Here is a 22,124-nt window from a genome sequence, read left to right on the forward strand (position 1 = left end):
CTATCGTGCATCATTTGAGGAACAATAGCATAGCCATGCTACGAGCTCCCAGCATGTTGCTTCCGCGTGGGCACGAAATCCCAATTGGCGCCTTTAATTCATAGCAACCACGAGCCCAAAGCTCTCTGAAATTGGCTCGAACACAAACTATCAGTAGCGACAACATTTATTCATGTCACCAAAACATGTGAAACTTGTGCTGTTTCTTTTGGTTTTGATCCTAGAATTTTATCACACATTTTTCAGCGTAGGGTGCTACTATGTTTCACGTTCTACATATCGGAACAGAAACATTGTAATCAGTAAAATTTGTGAGTATCGGAAAGTACTCTGTCATTTTCATTATTGTGCTCTTTTGAGTATATAATAAAATGAATCGGAGAAATTTCTGCTATTTGTAACTCCATGTGTTTATCTACATAAATCACTCAGGTGTATAATAGTCATTTCATCCTTTATATACTCTTTGAACTGAGTAGAGGAAACCTGTAAAGTGGACCTAAACCACAGCAGATTGATCGTCGTAAGTTTCAGTTTATTCCAATAATGCTAGTTTTGAAGAGTGGTTAGATTTGGTTAACTAGGTACATACAAATATTGTGAAATATGAACTATTGGCTAAATTAGCAACTTACAGTATTATTTTAATTTGTGTGTATTTTAGGTTAGGTTTGCTGCATAAAAATTGCTCTAAAATGGTAAGAATGGTGTGTTGGGTTAAGTTAGCTATATTTAAAGTAGTAATTCCAAACGCAACATTTTTTTCAATCATTCTCTAAGAGGGCATTGTGATACTTCAAATAGTTTACCAATTTTTGAGGTAGCCATTATACTTTCAATCCGGGACAGGGTCAATCCATTTGCGTGGGCGCAGCTGCTCTGCGATGATGAACTCAGAATACAAATTAAAAAAAGGAACGTTTTCAAATCATCCAGGGGTCTACCCCACCCCCTCAGATTTTCTTGAATTTTTTTTTATAGCACCTATGATCAAATATAACGTGTATTTTTTATTTTGGCCAAATTCGCTTTAGTTTTTATTTTATAAGGTTTTTATAAAATGGTGCATTTTAACTGATCTGTTATTTGAGGTGCAAGATGAAACAGGCACTTTTCAGTAAAATTCTAATTGTGAAATTATTTAATACTAACTAATGAATTATACAATTATTACTTGAAATTTCATCAGGGTTCCAAAAATCAGGTTAAAAATAACATTCGACTCATATTAAACCCTGTTTTCACTCTTTAAAGTTGGCACTCTGTAATTTTTTTCATCTGTACAGCGATTTCCGTAAATATTCATAACTTTTTTCTAGCTGATCCAATGAGGCTGAGAAATGTCTCATTTGAAAGAGGATGAAAAGTACTATAATAATATAAAACAAAATTAATGGGTATTTTATGTTATCATTCGATAAAAAGGGAAAAACATATTATATTGCTGAAAAGATGCATGTTAGCTGTAAATCGTTATCAAATCAATAGTTAGAACAAATATATTAGTTTTATTATTACACATAACAAATAGCTTATACACACTAATAGGCTAATGAAACTAATCATATAGTTTTAATTTTGTAAAGGTTACTACTTAGGATTTTTAGGTAACATTCAAGTGTCGAGTAGGTAGGTAGTTTAAGTGTGTTAAAAATTAAAGGTATTAATAAAGTTATTTAATTTTTTGGCTTACCTTTTTTGTTGATATGAAACTTAATATTTCCTTGGCCAGGCAGCATTAATGTTTTTAACAAATTTTTTTTAGAAAGACTGAACATCATTCGTCCAACTTGAGCACTAATTGTGGAACATCTATGGAGCAAATTATGTTTGTAAAAGGGACCCAGCACTTATTCTCTCTTCCAACATTTCTGTTTTCTGGCCAAAAAAATATGTGTGATGGCCAGCGAGGGTGCATAAAATTGATATAAGCATCTTTATTGTCATCATCAAGCTCCAAAATGAGTCCATTGAAGCATTTATCTTCATACACACAGCCTATGTAGGTATTTGGTTGGGAATTTGGAAGTTCTAGTTTTTGCAATAAACTATACCTCGATGAAAAATCTTTGTCACTGCTTATCCGTTTTGCTGCTATTACAGTATTAGATAGAGGTTGGAAAAAATGGAAAGATCTTGTGCCAGGTACAGATTTGTGTTCACTAAAACGCTGAGTCAACTTTGGTTCTACATTTTCTACACTATCTATATTAATGAATTGAAATATTATTTTTGAAAAGAGTTTGCTACAAAACTTAAACATTTCTTCTGGTGTGCAAATTTGTTCTTTATATGGTCTTTGGAGGTTGGCTCTTGTAACAGATCGTTTAACTGAGCCACCTTCCATGGCACATTTTCCATGGCTTGTGGCATGAAAAGTCCAGGAAGCTTTTAGACTAAAATCTGCTTCATGAAAACAAAGATTGACTAAACTCTTGAAATTTTTGTATTGTGCAGCACAGCCATCTGTGATGTATTCTACTGTTGTTACTTTTCGTAGTTTTGCTTTCATGTAACTGCAAATTCTGCTTTGTACTTCATAAACAAAGTTTACATCATGTTTCATGTAATCTGATAAAAAGCAAAATGATTGCTGTGAAACAGAGGAGCTATCATTGTCTCTGTAATAAACTACTACTGGATGTAGTGTGCAAGATGCATGGGACCAATGATAACTTTGAATCTCATCTTGAAGGATAAATCCGTAATTTTCAGAAAAATCCATAAAGCAAAGCACTTCGTTTTGGGATACATAGGTATTCAGATTGTTGCTTTGAAATATAAGAATGAGGTATCAAGGTTTCAAGTTTTTCATTTAAAAGTGTAATGTACTCGGACAATGGTAGGACCAATGTTTGAAGCTGGCTCCGGTCAGTGTTTGTCCATTGCTTGAATATTATTTGGTCTTTATCATCATAGTCTTCCAGTGTTGTTTGTTTCAGCCTGCCCCTGTCTGCCTGGCAAACCCCCCCCCCCCCCCTTCCCCTTCCTCACACCAACAATTTCTAACTGGCAAGGGACTGAGAAAAAATAATAACTTTCCACCAAGGAAAAAAAAATTAAATACAAGGAAGGAGGGAGAAGGCGGCCTCTCCAGCAGATGGAGAAATACATGTGTGGGGGGGGGGGGGGGGGTGGAAAGGGGAGGGGGGGGGGGCATTGCTGTAAGGTTTACATTCCAATAGCTGAGATAAAATACAAAGACTTCTCTTGTGCTCAGAATTCTACTGAAGGCAAATATATGGTGCAATCCAAATTCGAGGGCTCTTAGCATGAAAAGGATTATCCAGGGTTTTTACATTGGTGGGTTCTAATTAACATGGATAATCGAGAGTTTACTGTAAATGTAAATCTCAAGTAAAAGAAGGTTACTTAATTTTGAAGTGTACACAAACTATGTGTTATGTGTAATAATAAATAAATAAAATTAATATGATTGTTCTAACTGACTAATTCTTTCCACTGAATTTTCTGGGTTTTAGTTTTTGACTTTTGACATTGGCTGAATTTGTCTTGTTTTCTGTGTGTTTGCATATTCATTTATTTTTGTTTGGATTCTTAAGACATACAGTGTAATCAGCAATGACGTATGTTGAAAAAAAAAAAAAACATTTAAACAATCTTTCCTCTTGAGAACCATTAAATAACATAAGAGGTAAGGTGTTACAAAACTTGATTGTTGCACCATTTCAAGCATAGTAATTATATAATTCCACTTGGCGTTGGTTGTGTATAAAATGACAACACTTACATATATTTTTGTATAGCGTTCATGATATTTCATTTTTCAGGGATGATATGTCCGATGCTGACAACGATTTTAAATTGGTTTCTCCGAGAAGGTGGCGTGGCAAATGCTCCAAGGGTAAACCTGTCCAGCATACTCATGCTCTGCCAGTCTGTTTAATTTCTTGCGATGAAAGTGGTTTGACTGACGCAGAGGCAAAAAGGTGCGTACCTATATATAGAACTTTTCTTGACATTTATTGGGTTAAATGATGATGAAAGTATCACACCTGTGAGATTACATAAAGGCAAGCATAATAATTATATGTACTGAGTACCTAAAAGTTTGTTATATTTGCACATTTGGTTTTTCAGTGCCTATGCTCTATATTTTCCAATATGTTTTATGTGTTAACTTTTATTGTCTTTTAGTTAGGTAGGCATTGTTGAAGACTGTTGAAAGCCATAGGTCTATTATTTTGATTTATCTTATTATCTTTATTTATTTCATTATTCATTTATTTATTGATAATATTTGACATATTTCACATTAATCAGAACTTTAATGGCCATTTATTTCACTAAAACGTTACTTAGTACAATAAACTTAATATGTAGACTTGTACTTTTTTATTTATTTTTAATTTTGAGTAAAAGTTTTTCTTATTTTTTCTTGTATAGAGTTTGTATGCATTATCATTTTTACTTTATTTATTTATTTTTGTAACACTTTTATGCAGTTACATTTGTAATGACATTCTCTGTCGTGATGCAAAGATGGCATAAACAAAAACTTAATTTTTTACAATTTTTTCTTCATACTTTCTAATTATTTTACTTCAAGATCATAGCTTCTTCATTTAATATGATTTTATGCTGTAACCCAATTTTTTACATTTCCAGATTGTATACTTTTCTGCATTTGACTTCTTTTTTTTTTCCCCCAGTAGTCAAACATAATCTTTATCTTGTTTACCTACAGTGTTAACACAACAGTATATTACACTGATCAATCAGATAGTGTTTTTGGGGCGCAGTAACCTAGTGGTCAGATCACTTACAGCTAACAAAGGTGATCTAGGTTTAATTCCTGTTGAGGTTGAAACTGGACTTTTCGGCAAGTGAGAAACTTGGCTGGTGCTGCTGTGATCTTGTGAGTTTTGTTAGGATGCTCCCGTTAACCTTGCGAGTGCATATTGTTGCTGCTCCATCACATTTCATCCCTTATCTGTCTCAAATCACCTCAATGTTGATTGTACATTTAAGTCTTAAAGAGTGCAATATTGTGGAAAATTACTATCCCTGTACGGTTGCTTTACATTAATTTAATATGAGACAAATGAGTTCTATTTTTTTTACAGATAGGGATGAAATCATTAATTTCTTTTACATAAGTAAGTAACCAAACACATTATTTCATCCCCATTTGACGACACTTTACTTGTCTTGAAACTAACAGAGATGTGGAATCGTCAGCAACCAACTAATTTTTTTCTTGTATCCACAGAGGTGTGATTTCTGCAAAGGATGAATTAGCAGCTTCTCACTTCTACTCGTCTCTGGAAGCCGTTCTGACAGAAGCAGAGTCGCTGCTGCCCTGGCCCGTGAGAGAGATACTTTGCTACGGTGTCGGTCACTTCAGCGAGTGCAAAGCAGCGAGGTATCAGTTTTCTCTGCTGCTGCTCTTGGGGGAGAGGCTCAAAGCCAAGATTTCAGTGCACGACCCTCTCTTCCACCGTTTGGAGTGCCGTCTCGTGGAGGACCTGGGGTGTACGCTGGTGTGCGAGAACGAAGAAGCAAAACACCCAATCGAACCCGACCACACCACTTTGGTGTACCTGCCGCACTGCCCCAGGCAGTTGACCAACAACTTCCTCTGGGCCAACTGGGGTCCCCAGCTTCAAAACTGTGTTGTGTTTGCAAACAGTTTCTCAAAGATAGAAACGTCCCAGGCTCGGAGACTTGTCGTGGGTTCGGCTTCCTTCATCTTGGACATCCTTCCTTACACGACAGAGTTGGCGGTAGCCCCTTGCCCGGAGTTCTTTAACGCTTTCAACGACTTGGCCATCCACGCGTTCCCCGGTGCAAAGCTGAGCTCGGTGGCCAAGGTTTTCTGGCAGCAGCGTGAGGAGCCGGTGTACGGTGACGAAGTATTAGAGTTCATCACCAAGGCGGTGGTCTCGAAGCTGAGCGTGGACCATGTCGAGCCCCGGGGTGACGAGGATGCTGCACCAACTGTCGCATGAGTTGCGGCGGCGCGGCACGCACGCTCACGTCAGAGACTCCCTTGCGTTGAAGTACGCGCTGGCCCAGGGACGCCGCTACCGCCAGACGGACCAGCAGCTGTGCAAAGCCCGCGAGGAGGTCCGGTTCCTGGGGGAGACCTACCTCTGCTACCTGCGGAGCTCCCGCCTGTACCAGAACCTGTACGACCACTACCGCGGGAAGGGAGAGCGTTCCGTGGACGAGACTGCAGGCTTGGTGGGGTTCAAGTTGCCTCCTGACCAGAAGTAACCTCTTTGTATTCACTAGTCACTGCAGTGTATCGCTTGGTGTGATTAATTATTCGCTTATTGTTTTTCAAATAACTGAGATACTCCTAAATCCGTTAAAAATATTTTGCTGTCGGTAGTTCTTCATATTTGCAAGTTAGATGAGTATTTTTTTTTTTTTTTGCAGCACAATATTGTCGACGGCTATAAATGTGATTGTCGGTGCTTCTTAAATATGCCATACCAAAGTTCCTGGCTTGAAATTTTTGAGACAGCTGTATTTCTACGTTGTTAGTTATTTTTGTAATATTAAAAAGTTTTTAGTTTCTTACGGAGTAAGAATGTTTTCCGTAGTAAAGTTTGTTTTGGTGAACATCGTCATAACTGCTGCTGTCTCTTCTCGTGATTGTCCCCACGGGCACTTCAGAGTTCCCCGCATGGCGGAATGCCACCGGTGGCTGACCTGCGAGGACCTGCTGCAAATCACAGTCCTCGAGGTGATCGGGCAGGGGGCCGTGAAGAGAGTGCACCGGGCGAGGTGGCGTGGCGACGTCGAGGTCGCCGTCTCGTTCCTCAACAGCGTGGACCTGGCGGAGGACTTCCGCCACAACCGGGAGATGCTGGAGCTGTTTGGCTGCAGTCCTCTCGTGGTGCAGCTGGTGGGGTTCTGCGCGGAGGAGGGCGTGCTGGTGACGCAGTATCACAGACTCGGCGACGCCGCAGACCTGGCCAAGGTTCTACCCGAGGGCCGCCGGGACGAGAGGTCCGCGCTGCGCCTCTGCCACAACTATGCCTCGCTCATCAGCCACCTTCACTCGGGACCGGGCGGGCCCCGCGTCATGTGTGACTCCGCAGACCTCGGCAAGCTGCTCGGCCAGTTGCTGGTCACGGACGACCGCACCTTGGTGCTCAACGACCTGGATGCTCTCCCGCTTGTGCGGCCCGGCGAAGCCGTCAAGTGCGGCCGCCGCGAGCTCTCGGGGGACTTCGTGGCGCCGGAGCAGCGATGGCCTCACCCGGGACCGTTCAGGGATGAGAGCATGCCCGGGTACGGTGTGGAGACGGACATCTGGAAGCTGGCCACGGTGTGCGAGGCCTTCCTGCAGTACGTCCCGGGCAGCGAGGCGTCCCTCTACAGCCTGTATGCTCTGCACCGGCGGTGCAAGAGTCCCTCCCCTGCGTCGCGGCCGGCCGCGAGCGAGCTGGTGGAGGCATACGGCCGACTATTGGCTGACGGCCACGACGAGCTGTGACTCCTCCCAGGTACTCAACCTCAGTCTTTGGAAAACTCACCAAAAAGTGTAGAACAATTTTTTAAATAGTGTGGAAATGCATCATATATAAGGCAAAATATAGCAGGACAGTTAATTTTTACTTCTTTTGACTTTTTAATTAAATTATATTATTGCTCTAAAATGTTGTTTTTGAGTTTTTTTTTATCATAGTGCATATTGATACTATTCTGGTTTTACAAGAAAATAATTATATTTTTGGAGGATACTAGCTTGTTTTTTAGCGACTTGCGATTAAGGAGTGAGATGGATTTAGTAGATTCAGTGGGGTTCTTTACCGTAATTTTTGAAAAAAAAATAAAAATTTTCAATTGGTGTTAGTAGTTCTGTGTTTATTGATGGGCAGTAGTTTTGTCATATTGACATTGGAACCTTTGCAGCTAATTTTAAAAAATTTAAAAGTTTTTAATGCATAAGTACAAGCTAACTTAAAAGTATAAACTTGTAAAGTAGATGAAAAATGTTTTGGAATCAGAACATTTTTTTGATGGATTTCTCTAGCTTAAGGTTTGAATTAGGCCTTAGCTGAGTCGTACCTGATCTGTAACAGAATTACTACAGTCTTAAAACAGTTTGTGGAGAGCTTCTGAAATTGCAACAGAACAGACCGGGAGTGATGTTTGTTATCAGCTCGGATGTGGAGAGAGGAGGTCATCCTGTGGAATGTCCGAGGAGTACCGTTTGCAGTGGTTGCTATCAGCGTTTCTGTGGTTTTAAGATAGGATATTTTTTTCTTATTCCAAACAACAGAGCAGAAGGTCTCTCCTATTAGAACACCAGAATTCTCTCGTTCTCTGCATGAAAAATGATTGCCATGAAGAATTCTCTGTTGCCTCTGATTTTGTGTGGTGAGTGAAAAGATAATTTCAGGTAGCCAGGGGAACCACCATTGTAGTTCATTCTGCCAGCTAGAATGCCAAAATGACTTGGGTTGTTAACCAGTAATGTTGATTAGGTGTATAAGCACTACATTATCTTAAGACATTGCTGAGTTGCCTGATTTCATTCTATCTCCATAGCAGATATTATGGTTATTTATTGTTCTTATTCATTTTGTAGCAGTTGCTTGATATACAGAGCTTTCTTCCTTAAAACCAGAATTTCTACATTGATATTCATTGCACCAAAAATAAGAAATGTGGTGGTCGTAGTACAATTTTATTTAGATTTAAATTGAACTACTCTTTTCAAGTCACAGTTATCAAAGTGCAATAACAAAAACAAAAAGAGTACTTTTATCTTGCAGGATTTTGAGAAAGGGTGGTAAAGATTCTGTAATAATCCTCCCCCTACCCTACCCCCTCTCCTCCTCTATCGATGTTCCTCGTGTAATGTCCTGTACCACCATTCCAAGAAATTTGGGGAAACAGCCAAAATGAGCCCACCTACCTGTGACTTTAAAGGGCACACTGTGCTTATAAATTATTTAAAACTGCTACACATTCTGCCTTCAGGGCAGTTATTTTTTTGAAGTTATACTTCTAATGCGACTTCCAACAAGGTTGAGTTAAACGTTTACGCTCCTGGGGAGGGGGAATAGAAAGAGAGAGAGCGAGAGTGAATGCTATTGTAAGTAACTAAGTAGAGAGTAAGAAAAAAATAAAGATCCTGACAGTTTGTAGTGTCGCCATATTTGTTTCAATTTTCAATACCCTTTTTGTATAGGTATTACAATTTAAATTGCAGAAAAAAATCATGTGTCATAGACACATAAATAGTGAGTGTGTGTCATTTCTCTATGTCCACGAGGTCTCACGGCGTCAATTTTCTCCTTGGGGCGAACCTGTCTGCTTAGTTAAAGAAACAGCTTTTATCGTTGAATGATTTCATGATTTATTTCATGAAAATCTGCTCTCATAAAAAATTTAGTTTTATAGACATTCAATAGGTGTCTCTCTTTCCTCTCTTTCTCTCTCTCTCTCTCTCTCTCTCTCTCTCTCTCTCTCTCTCTCTCTCTCTCTCTGAAAATAAATCTATGAATTGTTACAAATTTATTTCCTTTATTTTTTTAGTTAGAATTGATACAATATGATTTCACTAAAAATCAATTTTTTCCCTTCCTATTTTCATTTCCACATTACGAAGTTTCACTTCTTCCGCGTGGAGGGACTTCACGCACTATTTTTGCATGCAATTAAAAACTATTTTTTAATGATGCCAAATAAGTATAACTTCTTTCGCGCGTACCTAAGTACACGCACCCATTTTTCTCTTCAAGCAGTTGATTTAGAAAACATTCAGATAAGTATATAGTTATAGATCTTGTGGAAATTCAGGACACTGAAAGGGAGACGCAGAAGAAGACAGGAAACTGGGGAAGGAGGCTGCCATCCCATGGCATCTGGTAAGGAATTACCTCCACATCATCTTCTCGGAGTGATTTTAAAGGAACCGTTGAAAACCAAAGTAAGAATGGCTTAACCATAACTCAAGCACAACACAGGACCTCCAGAACATTGGTCTTTACCCCCCACCCCAGACCACATAAACCAACTCACGTGTTTCGACTAAAGTGTGTAACATATCTAGACAGGCGTTGGCCCTGACTACGAACGTGAAATTGTTCGCCTCGCGATTTACTTCATTTTATTGTATTGAGCTGCCGACGACGCAACCTGCTGGTAAGACGATTGAGCTACAACTGGTTAGACAACTCAAAGTACCTTCCTTTACAAAGTTTGAAACAAAGGAAGGCAACTCCGTGGGTCTTCAGACCAATCACAAGAGACATGTCAATATATGGGAAAAAATGTGCAAACATTTATTCCATTGAATTCTGGAGCATCCCATCACCTCACAGCATATTGCTTCCTGATTGGCTGCCGAAATAGCACCCAGCGAACATTCTACTACATTACTGCACAGTCATGAGCCTGCATGCTGGTTTTTCCAATACATTTCTTCGAGACAAGAAAATTAACTTATGGTGCCGTGGTGTCGCACCCCGGTCTTTCTTTATTTTTGAAATAATGCCTTGTAGAATGGTGAAGTATAGTAACAGAAAATGTCCAAACGTTATTTACACACATATTAATTTAGCTGACCAAAAAAATTGCAATAGAAGCATAAAAAATAATCTATTCAAACTTTATATAAAACCTAACCAATATAATAATTAAGAATTTGTTTAAAAATAAACTAAGTACCTTAGATGCCTATGCATAATATGTGAAACATGATCATAAAATAACTATGAAACTGTAAAAAAACCACGTAAGCAACATCACACATTCTTAGCTAAAGTGTAATTATTAGCCAGGCAGGCTTTATGAATTTGATAATTTTTCTCTGGTTTCAGTTAAAAGTATTGCTATATCCAGTGGTGCACCCAGGGGGGGGGGGGGGGGGGGGTTTAAACCCCCTCCGAAAATGTGAAGAAAAAATCTATAATGGAAAAAGTAAAAACATTCCCAGTAACAGGAAAATAGGTACGATGGTCTATGGGCAGCCCTCAATTTACCAAACTTTGTGAGGTGAGCCAATAGCAGAGGCAGCACTGAGGTATAACGATTTGTATTTTAGTCTATCGCGAAATGAATTCGCAAATTTTCCCGGTCTCTATACATTGGTAGTCTGCTACCGTGAATTACTTTAATTTTTTTACAAATTAGGTAGTTTGTGTTATATAAAAACTAAGAATTGTTTGTGCGCTACATTCATCTCAATTTTTGCATAATTTTGGACTGTATTTCTGCAGTTTTAACTAGACATTACATGTGTGAATTTTATACCCTTTGTTTTTACTCGTAGAGTGAACTTATTTGTGTGTGTGAATGCAGTAAAACACAAACCATCATTGTCAGTGATTTAAGTTGCACAGAATGTGGACTTTAATGCATGCTATGATTCTCATGGTATTAAAATAATACTGATTTTGAGCGGACTAGACACTGGGTTTGATAAAGGTATCTTTGTTTGATTCTTGTCCAAAACAAAATTTAGTACTGTACTAGAAATTATTTTTTCTACCAGCTGTATATTCAATAATTAGATACAAAAACTTCTTAAATAGCACCAATTTTCACCTAGAAATTCAAATTTTCCCGGTTGAGGACCCCCGGACCCCCCTCTTTTATGTTGAAACCGGTGTTTCTTTATAAAAAACAAACTTGGACCCCCCCCCCCCCCCCCCCCCCCCAAAAAAAAAAAAAATCCTCTGTGCGCCTCTGGCTATATCTTACATATTTTTTCCTCCAAAATATAAAAAGAGGTCATGACCATGTAATGAATGACCTAATGTTAATTCCTTTGTGACTAAAGATGGGTAAATATTTTTAGGAAGGTTGAACATAATGTGCGTACAGATCAGTACATTTGTCCTAGTGTCCGTCGTGTTGGTGGGCGTGGAGGTGCAGGGGCAGGCAGCCAACTGCAACTGTCGCCACACGGGCATCTACAACCCCGTGTGTGGCACGGACAACGTCACCTACACCAACCGCCAGCATCTGGAGTGCACGCGTGCGTGCGGAAAAGGTGACGTCTGGTAGCGGGAGCCGGCATGACGTCAGCAGTCGGCAGTTTTACGACTGGGGACGAGTACAGTAGAACCTCTTTAAGTTGGCCTCGTTCATATTGGATCTCCAGATAACTCTGACCAATTTTAATCAAACATAAAAAGGAAGTCTAGCACTGTAATCAGAGGAGCTAAAAGGTACAATTGAAACATTTTTTTTTATATTACAATTATGGTCTAGATTTTATGTGCAAAACAATACCATAAAAAATTTTAATTTCAAAGATCGCAAACAAGTGATTCTTGACATTCACTAGAAATTAAAAATTATCGGCCACGTATACGTAAAATAAAGCCATGTTTTAGTGGTATTTACTGCAAGATATTTTCTGTAAGTTATGTCCAAGACCTTAGTACCTATTGCGTACAACCGTATACAATGTTTGTCTGGATAGTCCGGATAAAATTTCTTTAACTAAACCGTTTTTTTTGTAGATTTTTTTAACTGTGTTTACTGGTGATCTGTAGACCCCTTGCCAATTATTATCCCAGTTAATGGGGAGCGTGCTGTATTTATCTTATTTGCATGATTGTCAGGTAACCTTCATATCCCCTCGGTACTCACCCAATATAGGTCAAGGCCCGGAGACTCAATCCAAGTGGGAAGATGTATTTTGACTGATAGCTTGCAGACTGGTCTGATACATCTCTATGTATGCTTCTATTCTGTGCCAGTCTTTTCACCTTATTACAACCAGCACATCTTGCATCTGCCACTGTCTGTTTCACACACACTGCCCTCTCGGATTACTCTCCTCTTGTTTTATTTTCCTTTCGTACCAGTAATTTAAACCAAACCTGTTGGCTTGCAACTCAACTTACCAATTGTATGACTCTTTTTCTGTGTTTCAGATGTCCGAGTTAAGTACTACAGTGCATGCATAGCAAGTGTGAGAAACTAGCTGTTGGAAAGAGTTGCAAATAGTCACACTTTGTAATTTAATTTGTGAGAAATTTTTGTTTCTGTTAATTTAAACTTTTTTTTTGCAGCATTAGTTTTGCAGTAGGTAGTCTTGAAGTAATAAAAATGTTTGGGAAGTTGTGAACTAATTGTTATTCTAATTTTTTGGAATGACAATTTCTTTGAGCCTTCAACCTACCTAACTCTCCTGTTCTGTAAACTCTTGGCATATTTTGAATAACAAACTTTTCTTCTGATTGCATAAGCAATCATACCAATTATTGTTTACCTTAAATATGAGAATAAACTAACTTAGGAACTTAAACAACAGTATAGATTAAGTTTTATTGCCTTATAAATTTATATAAGAAATGTTACCTAGTAAATAAATTGGGTTTTAGGATTATATTTTTTCATTTCATTTGAATGATTTTCATCAAAATAGTGAATCTTTATCATTATTTGTTGATCAACTTTGACTGCAATTAATTAGTGTGCATGAAATACTTTTTTAAAATTTCTCTGGTAAGATTAAGTCATGGTGAAACATGCACTAAGTACTAAAATAAAAAAATAAAAAAATGAAAGTATAATTTATGACACTGTAAAATAATTGCAGTATCTGTTTTTAATTTAAAAAAAAAAATTATAAATTTGTTGGAACTGTACACATGTCTGTGAATGTAAATATGCCATCGGACAGTCGACAGGTATCTAAATAGTGAATATCAATATAATCTGATATATTGAAAGAGTGTATAGGTATTATTCAAGACTTAAAACCCAACATTGACATTTAAACATCTAAAAGGGGGGTTTGCATGATATTGCATTGGTATATACGTATAAAAATAATGGTTTTACTGCAATTGTGACTTGAGTAATCAAGTAAACCTTGAACCAGATATAAGTATAAATAGGTAAACTATGAAAGTTTGACTACACTGAAAATATATTAAACTGAATTCTATTAAAAGGAAATTTATTTATTATTTCCTAGTCAGATTTCACTAAAAAGGTGTCTTAGTAAAATTGTTTTGCATATTTAATTATTAATATTTGTATTTCGTAGTACCTATGTATCTATACAGCCAGTTTAATGTACAGTAAAATCTTTACCTAATTATAATTTGTCTTCAGATCATTTGAAAATGGAATGCTTGGTGATCATACATCTTTTTATTATTTCTTTCATCCCTGCTTCACTGCTTACCTATTGCCAGAGCTTGAACACAAGAACCAGAACCATGTCTTGATTGGATTCAAGACATAACGAGTGATGCATTAACCATACCTTTTAAAGATAGTGTTTCATGTATGTTGTAAACAGTGAAATTAATTGATGAGAGCAATGACTAGTTTAAATTCTGGTTTTTGATGTGAAGTGACTAACATATTGAATGATAAAAATTTTCATGAAACTTGAATTGAATTGTGAAGATTTTTACAGCAAGGGAACTAAAAAAATATGTATTTTTTAATGGTTGGGTATTGAATTAAAGAATTATCTATTTTTATATTATTAAAACATCTGGGAGAAAATGTAAATAAATTTATTTGAATATTTGGTACATAATCTACAATTTATGCACTCTTGGAAATCATTTTAAAGATCCTGAAACAGTAACATTATTTATGCACTTATATTACAAATGAAGGTTACTGAGGAGCAGTAATTTTTAGGATTATTTTGTGTTTTGAATTCTACACAAAGCTGTGCAAGACGTTTGAAACTTCAAATCAAACCAACAGCAGTTATTCCTGGCAGTTTTAAATTGAACATCTAAAACAGCTTATATTTGAATTGCTTAGCAGAAGCTTCGCAAAGGGGTAACAAAAGGTCCAATAAAACCAAGAATTCGAGGTTCCATGTCTGTAGCGCCTTCCTGTTTCACATGCCATGCTGCTACGCCATGCCCTGAGCAATCGGTGTGTGTATGCTGGGTGAAACAGCACACCAACTGGTGCTCAGTAATTTCCACCCTCATGCACCAACATAGGCAGATGAAAAATGTCACCCACCTTGTGTGGCCAAACCCACCAACGGCCAATAGGAAACTTGCCCATCAGTGACCATCAAAGCCGAATCACAAACAAGGGTATGCTTAGGACAAAAGTGTACAGTGGACCTGTCACTCATTCTATCAGAGTTCTCCAGCCATGCTCGCGAGGATCTGGGCATGTTCGTGCACATATACCACGATAAGTTGGTGCGGCATGGGAAAGAAACGGACGAGTGGGCTAGCATTTGGGTGGCTAGCCACAAGGCGAGCATATGCATGGTGGATGCAGACAAGGGAGCAGTGGCGTAGCCACGATTTGTGTATGGGGGGTGTTAAGAAGCATGCCGCCCCCCCCCCCCCCCCCAACCCCGTATTTAAGCGGGGGATCCAGGGGTCCTCCCCCGGGAAAATTTGGATTTTAAGGTGTAAAATAGTGCTATTTTAGCAGTTTTCGGGAATTAAATTTAAATATTGTAATGGTAAAAATTTTATTAATTTTAATATGAATTTTTTTTTAGTGATGAATAAGACATTAATTAAAGATTTGGTGCTAAAGGGGGGGGGGGGGGGGGTTTGAACCCATAACCCCCCTACCCTGGCTACGCCCCTGCAAGGGAGTACCACATAAACTGGACGGACTTGATCCATCACTTGAGGCGCTTCGACACATGGGCACTATTGCATTGATAAAATGAGTTGTTTTGCAGGACACAGGATAGTGGCGAGTGCAAGGAAGCATTCATACATGGAATGTTGCGACCAGGGAAGAAGCCAGGGGGGGGGGGGGGGGGGGTTAGGGGTTCTAACCCCCTCTCCCCTTAGCCATAATTTTTTTTCTTATCTGAAAGCAGGATAGCTAAAAGCCTGGGTGTCTTACTGCTATCACCGGCCACTGCACTGGAGGGGAAGAGTAAGTGAGCCCTACCGATTCTCCTTCCCTTCCCCTACCCCTGTCACCAGTAGACGTTATAAGGTTGTTTAGCCGTGACGGGTCCCAAGTTTTCAAATCTCTTACACCTATTGTATTTAACCAGCGCGGTAATTATAAGCAGGTGGTGACTGGGTAATTCTTCAAACTAAAGCTAATTGTTTCCAGGAATAGGCCAGTTCTGCCGAAACCCAACCATTTTTCTTTTTTTTTTTTTTTTTTGTATTGTCGAGCTTCGAGCATGATTTATGATTTTGAGTGGACGTGGACAAGGCACTTGGATTGATATAAATATCTTTAATTAATTTCTTACTTCATCACTCAAACAATTTTTTTATTAAAAAAATAATATTTTTACCATTACAATATTTAAAGTTAAGTACCGTACCGAAAACTGCTCAAATACGTAGCACTATTTTACACCTTAAAATCCAAATTTTTATCCGGGCTTCTTAACCTCTCCCCCCCCCCCCCCCCCCCCCAACGCTACTGGTTGCGACTGTTTAACTTAACAGATAGCTACACCAGTGATGTGCTACCAAACATTCCTGAATTAATGCCGCCCGAGACTACAGACATTTATTGCACTCGCATGGGATATAAAGCAGGATATTAAGGCTTCATGAAGTACCTGCGGCGTCGCAGAGGAACAAGAGCAACACAGTGGCAGACAACATGAAGCACGTGAGGAACACCCACCCAGCTGGTATTATTAACCAACAGCTGAATACCACTGGCACATGGGCTCGACATGAGAGGCCCTATGGCCTCTGGCCTCTAGCAGTCACTAGGGGGATGAGTCCCACTGTTGGGTACCGAGGCATGAGAACTCATTTGGGTGGCCATCCTCCTGAATTGCCATTTGTGAACATGCGGGTGGACACAGTGGCAGGCCTCACAGACATTGCGGCCTACCTCATCCCGGCAGAGATCAGGGTTATTTAATATGGTAACATCCAACTGGCCACGGAGGGAGATATCCCACTCGCGATCAGGGGCGTGCAGGTAAATATCATCAATAACCATTGAAGTAGCACATGTCATCGGAGACATAAGGGACGACCTCTTCTTTGGCATACTGTGGCTGGCGCTAAAGGATGCAACCGTAGATATAAGGGAGGAGAATGTACATGTGGGTACCCAGGGTCAAGGGTCAATAGACCTGTATGGCCTAGGATGACTTCATGTTCCATATGCGGGCCTCATGCCACTCTGGATGACCTCTAGTCAGGGGCGTAGCCAGGGGTGGGGGGTTTAGGGGTTCTAAACCCCCCCCCCCTTAGCACCAAATCTTTAATTAATTTCTTATTCATCACTCAAACAAATTTCATATTAAAATTAATAAAAATTTTACCATTACAATATTTAAATTTAAGAACCGAAAACTGCTAAACTAGCACTATTTTACACCGTAAAATCCAAATTTTCCCGGGGGAGGACCCCCGGACCCACCGGTTTAACCGTTGGAGGGGGGGGGGGGCATGCTTCTTAACACCCCCCATACACAAATCCTGGCTACGCCACTGCCTCTAGTACGATGTCCCTTTCGAACACGTCTCGCTAATATCGTTTTTGCTCACAACCACATGTTTTCAGAGCCGCAGGGCAGTACATCAGTAGGCATTCCACATAGGTATTAGAAATAACTGAAACATTTTATATTAGTACACCCTTACTACTCTTATAAAGAGTGAATTTAAGAGTATGTATAAGAACCAAAAACACCTTATTGGTTTCAATAATATTTTGGTCAAAACAAATTTTTAATGCTGAAATTAAAAAATTTGTCTCCAAAGGCAGATATCTCACATTAATAAATTTTAAATACATTAACACATAGTTTCTACCGAACTTATCATTACAACTCTATTCATTTACAAAAATAAAGAATAAAAAAAATCGAAAAAAACTATTTATTGTTATTGTAAACTTAAAACATTCTACTTAATTATAGACTATGCTTTAACAAAGAAAATCTTTAAATAAAATCTTAAAATTTATTTACGCCACAAAGTTGTTGAAAACAATATGGCGTATTATGTTGAAAAACTGGCTATATTTTAATATTTATTTTTCTTACGACTATTTTAAAAGTTCTATTATTTAGTTTATATAAGTCTTACCAAACTATAATAAGAATCAATTTGATAAAACAGAAAAAATTAATATTACAAAACTTTGTGATTTTAACGAATTTGTGATAGCTATCTCTTGGAAGCAAGCCTCTTTGAAAGTTCATGTAGTTACTTATATTCTCGCTAGATAGCACGACCTAGTGATTTCATTGCAACTTGTCAATTGTGTGTATTGTTGTTTTGTAGGGTGTTTTTATGCCGTAGTTTGTAGTTAGCGAGTGTACGCACAAGTTGTTCGTGTAATGTGTGATTATGTGTAGTTTTAGATGTGTGAGGACAGTTTGAATATTTTGTTACGACAGTGTTTTTGAAATCAGTGATGTAGTGATTTGGATTTAACATTTTACAGTGTGTTTTGAACAGAATAATGGGTGGTTCGCATAGCACGAAGAGTGAACCTCCTCCAATGGAGGGAACTGGGACTGTTCAGAGTAAAGCCCATGGGAATAGCATAAGATCCAGCATACGGGCTAAACAACCAATGCCTGATTCCAGTGAACTAGAAAGAAGATTCGCCAAAGTTCTTGTGAGTATTATGAATTACATTTTTAAAAGTTTATTATCCTGGATCAGATTACCCTATTAGATACACGCTGCACAGGCTGCGGCAGAACTGAAGGCCCAACCCTATTTACCAAATGAAGTAATTTTAAGGAGAAATACAAATTAGTAATTTCATAACATCAATGCAAAAAAAAGTTATTAGTAAATAGAATGATATGTCTGCTAATTTGACCAACAAAATCATTTACATTTACTTTTGGAATCAATCGAAAAGGGTAATGAATGATTTTGTACATCTCGGTGTCTTTTCTGCAGTGGTTTATTTAAATTTTATATATTAGCATTTGTGTTACTGAAGCTATAATGCTCCCTTACTCTGAACAGACAATATGTCAAATGTGCACAAATTTAAGCAGCATGTTGGCTAAAAAAAAAAAAAGCCGGAAATATTCTTCCGTTCGGTTTTACATTTTTTCATTATTCCTCGTTTGTAAATACGAACGCAGGTCTACAAATGTAACTAATCGATGTCTTCGAACTACGTATATGTCGATATCTTAAGGGACTTTGTAGGATGAGTGGTAATGTGGATGTTTTTAACGAACGCTTAGAAGTTTTATCATAAAGCTACATGGGCTCACACGTGTTTTTACACAGTTTTTTTTCCTTCCCTGTTATTTTGCTTGCAAGTATAAATCGTTAAATCATCATTGACGTTGATAACTTGGTGACTGCAACGTAAAAAAAAAAAAAAAAAACTGGTACAAGAAAATGTTGCTAAGTAATCTTTCTCAATTTTTAATTGTTAATTCTTCCCAAACTTGTCACATCACTGTTTTTTTTATAAACATTTGACCATTATTATTCACAGTTTTCATTGTTCTTGGCATAGCACAGTTACTAGTAAGGAATCCCCGTACATTATTTCTTTACTACTTTATAAGCTTGCATGCTTTCAAGTAGAAATCAGTATTTTTGAGTATAACTTTGCGGGAGAAAAATTCCGAAAATTTTATTTTTTAAACTTTTTATTATTATTATTTTTGACTATCCTGCAAACTTCGTTTTAAAATTAATACTGTATTGTGAAATATAAATGTCACTGGCCTAACAAATTCAACGTTAGGACGATTTCACAGTATTTAATCGCCGGGTTAAATGAAAAGAGCATAATATATAGTGTGTGTGGTGTGTATATATATATACACACTATATGTGTGTGTGTGTGTGTGTATATATATATATATATATATATATATATATATATATATATATATTTGTGACTAGTACATTAAATCATGAACTATGTAAAATTATAACTTACCAACCATTTTGAAAATTTTACCGAAAACGCGTGTCATTGTTTACATAAGCGTAATTTCGAGGCATACTAAAAAATTGGAAGCCAATGCGCAGAAGAGCAAAGTCGTCATGTTTCATCGTTTACATAAGCTTAATTTCGAGTCATACTGAAAAATTGTGAGCCAATGGTGGAACTATGCGCAGAAGACCAAAATCGGCCTGTTTCATCGGTCTGTGATGCTCTGATGTGAAGGATGTTGTAGCGATGTCTTGTCACAGGCTGCACCGCGTTGTGTGAAGTGGGCGTAGTTTTTTTTTTTTTTTTTTTGGAGGAGCGTGTGATAACGCTATCCCCGCTGTGCGATATTGCATACAGTGTCAGCGGCTAACTTCTGCATATACGGTTGAACCCATAAAGCTGGTGTTATTTGCCCTTAGCAAATTTTCCCAACCTAACCAGCACTAGTGGGGAGAAACGCCTTCAAGCACGTTCTGACGCCACATCCGGTCGAGAGAAAAGCTGTGCTGTGCAGCTTTTGAGAGATTTCGCAGTTGAAACGAAGCCAATGACACATGAAGTAGATGCAGGAAAGTGTGAAAGTTTACACGGTTGCTCTAGGTCACTTTTTCCCCCCGCCATGTTTTACCTTGCAGTTCATTTCGCAAATGTCGGTATTCATTGGGTTCTCTCGTGAATCGCGAAATTCACAATGAATTGCGGTTTGCCATCTGGCATTTTATTTAATAAACTTCAATAGAAACGCAATGAAGTGTCGTAAAAAGTAAAATAACGAAGCTTACGGGCGTTTCCACCATCTATTTTTGAAGTAGTAAAGTGTTCCGAAAATATATACACATGCATTAATTTTCACTTGTTAAACCTTTGCACAATGAAAGCAGTTAATACTTTGAAACCGAATTATTAACAAATTCACACGTTTTAATGGTATAGATTATATGTGTATATATATTAATACAATTGTGAGAAATACAGGTCCGGAGAGGAGAGCCGAAATTAATGAGTTTATTTATTATCTACTATGTACACTTTTTCCTAAATTACAATGTACACTTTTTTCTAAATTATAATCGTAATAATTGTCCACAAATTAATCACACTATTTACTCTTTTCACTGGAGTTAGGCTCTACAGTGGCTCTCTCTACACTGTTATAAAACGCAGTAAATTTGCTGACCTTTCAACAAAAAAGTTCTTAATTTCAGATAAATGAATCCTCGTAAAATCTACGAACGACGTATTATGACTTCCCAGTGTATTGCTCCGTTGTAAATAATTTGAGCAGGCAAGCACAAGGAAGAAAGATTTTCTTGCTGTTGACTTGACCAATTTTTTCAATGTTTTTGTTTGCATACCAAGATCACTCTTGTGAATTAATGTTCACTTTAAGTGAAATCAGTACCCGTGAATTTACGAATATCCTTGTATAGTTTTTATTCATTGCTCTTCAAAAACATTTAAGATGTATTATTTTTATCAGTGTACTGTTCGTCTCGTACCACGCACCTCTGTCCCAACACTGCTTCACGCTACACGCTCGTCCACCGCGCCGCATCACTGTCCGCGATGCTTCCATCTTCGCATTTGTCGCTCGTCGCCCGCTATCGCTCGCCAAGGGGTCACTCGCAACTCTCCAAGGTTTCTCCAATATCGTCATTTGTAGGCTCTTATTGTACCTCTTGAGTTAGTCCATGGGAATGTCTCGTAGCCCACAGAAGTGTCGCGTCATCAAAGCCCCCGACTTATAACTTTTAAGCTGCGTTAAAAATTGCGTCCTGATTACGTCACTTCACACGACGGGGATCTGAAAACAGGTCGAATTTTCCAGAAAGAACGCAGGCACCCGTACTTCGCAGGACAGAAATAGGCCCTTTAATGGGGGTTTCTTGTAGTTGTGGTGGGGGAGGGCAGGCATTACCTGGGTCGCAGCGGGCTTTCTCCATATGTAGAGTTTGAAGGGCGCCGCTCTAGCTATCTCTGGCCCCTTTCTAACAATATATTCATACATATTTGTGTGTATGTAGCTACGTTTGTAGTTTTTTTTAACTAATCTAAAACAAAATGCATTGACACATATTAGTACATGAACTAGTTTATTATCAGTCAAAAATTGTTTTTCTTTATATTGTATATATGCATGCATGCATGCATACATACATACGTACATAAACTATCAAAATAATATCTCCGTGCAGAAGAATTTTGTTTTCCACTGTTTTATAATTTCAAGTTGTGGGGGTTGTTGATGTATTGCGACTTTTGTGCTTCATAAACTACTGTATTTTTTTTATCGTTAGTTGCGTGTCGCC

At 38.2% G+C, this 22,124-nt stretch overlaps 3 protein-coding genes across 4 annotated transcripts in view; all 3 read left to right on the forward strand.

Annotated features, from left to right (window-relative positions):
* The first annotated feature begins 5,925 nt into the window (after positions 1 to 5,925).
* LOC134536957 (protein FMC1 homolog) lies at positions 5,926 to 7,634 on the forward strand. The gene has a single exon (XM_063377069.1). The coding sequence runs from the start codon at positions 5,926 to 5,928 to the stop codon at positions 6,238 to 6,240; it is 315 nt and encodes a 104-aa protein (XP_063233139.1). The 3' UTR covers positions 6,241 to 7,634.
* On the forward strand, positions 6,560 to 13,069 carry LOC134536956 (protein O-mannose kinase-like). Its single transcript, XM_063377068.1, has 3 exons — positions 6,560 to 8,358; positions 11,834 to 11,983; positions 12,876 to 13,069. The coding sequence occupies exon 1, from the start codon at positions 6,560 to 6,562 to the stop codon at positions 7,469 to 7,471; it is 912 nt and encodes a 303-aa protein (XP_063233138.1). The 3' UTR covers positions 7,472 to 8,358; positions 11,834 to 11,983; positions 12,876 to 13,069.
* A 5,086-nt stretch (positions 13,070 to 18,155) lies between these two features.
* LOC134536958 (formin-like protein) overlaps positions 18,156 to 22,124 on the forward strand; it is a 123,766-nt gene continuing 119,797 nt past the window's right edge. The window contains exon 1 of one of the 2 annotated variants that reach the window (XM_063377071.1): positions 18,156 to 18,516. In XM_063377071.1, the coding sequence (XP_063233141.1) occupies positions 18,358 to 18,516 (159 nt within the window). In that variant the 5' untranslated portion in view covers positions 18,156 to 18,357. The remainder of the gene's footprint in view (positions 18,517 to 22,124) is intronic. The other variant, XM_063377070.1, reaches the window with a different exon arrangement.

The sequence above is a fragment of the Bacillus rossius genome, chromosome 11 (assembly GCF_032445375.1).
Source record: "Bacillus rossius redtenbacheri isolate Brsri chromosome 11, Brsri_v3, whole genome shotgun sequence".
Lineage (NCBI taxonomy): Eukaryota > Metazoa > Arthropoda > Insecta > Phasmatodea > Bacillidae > Bacillus > Bacillus rossius.

What these genes read in the sequence shown, in the direction of transcription:
- LOC134536957 (XM_063377069.1), top strand. Translation starts at nt 5,926, where the DNA reads ATGTCGAGCCCCGGGGTGACGAGGATGCTGCACCAACTGTCGCATGAG.
- LOC134536956 (XM_063377068.1), top strand. Translation starts at nt 6,560, where the DNA reads ATGTTTTCCGTAGTAAAGTTTGTTTTGGTGAACATCGTCATAACTGCT.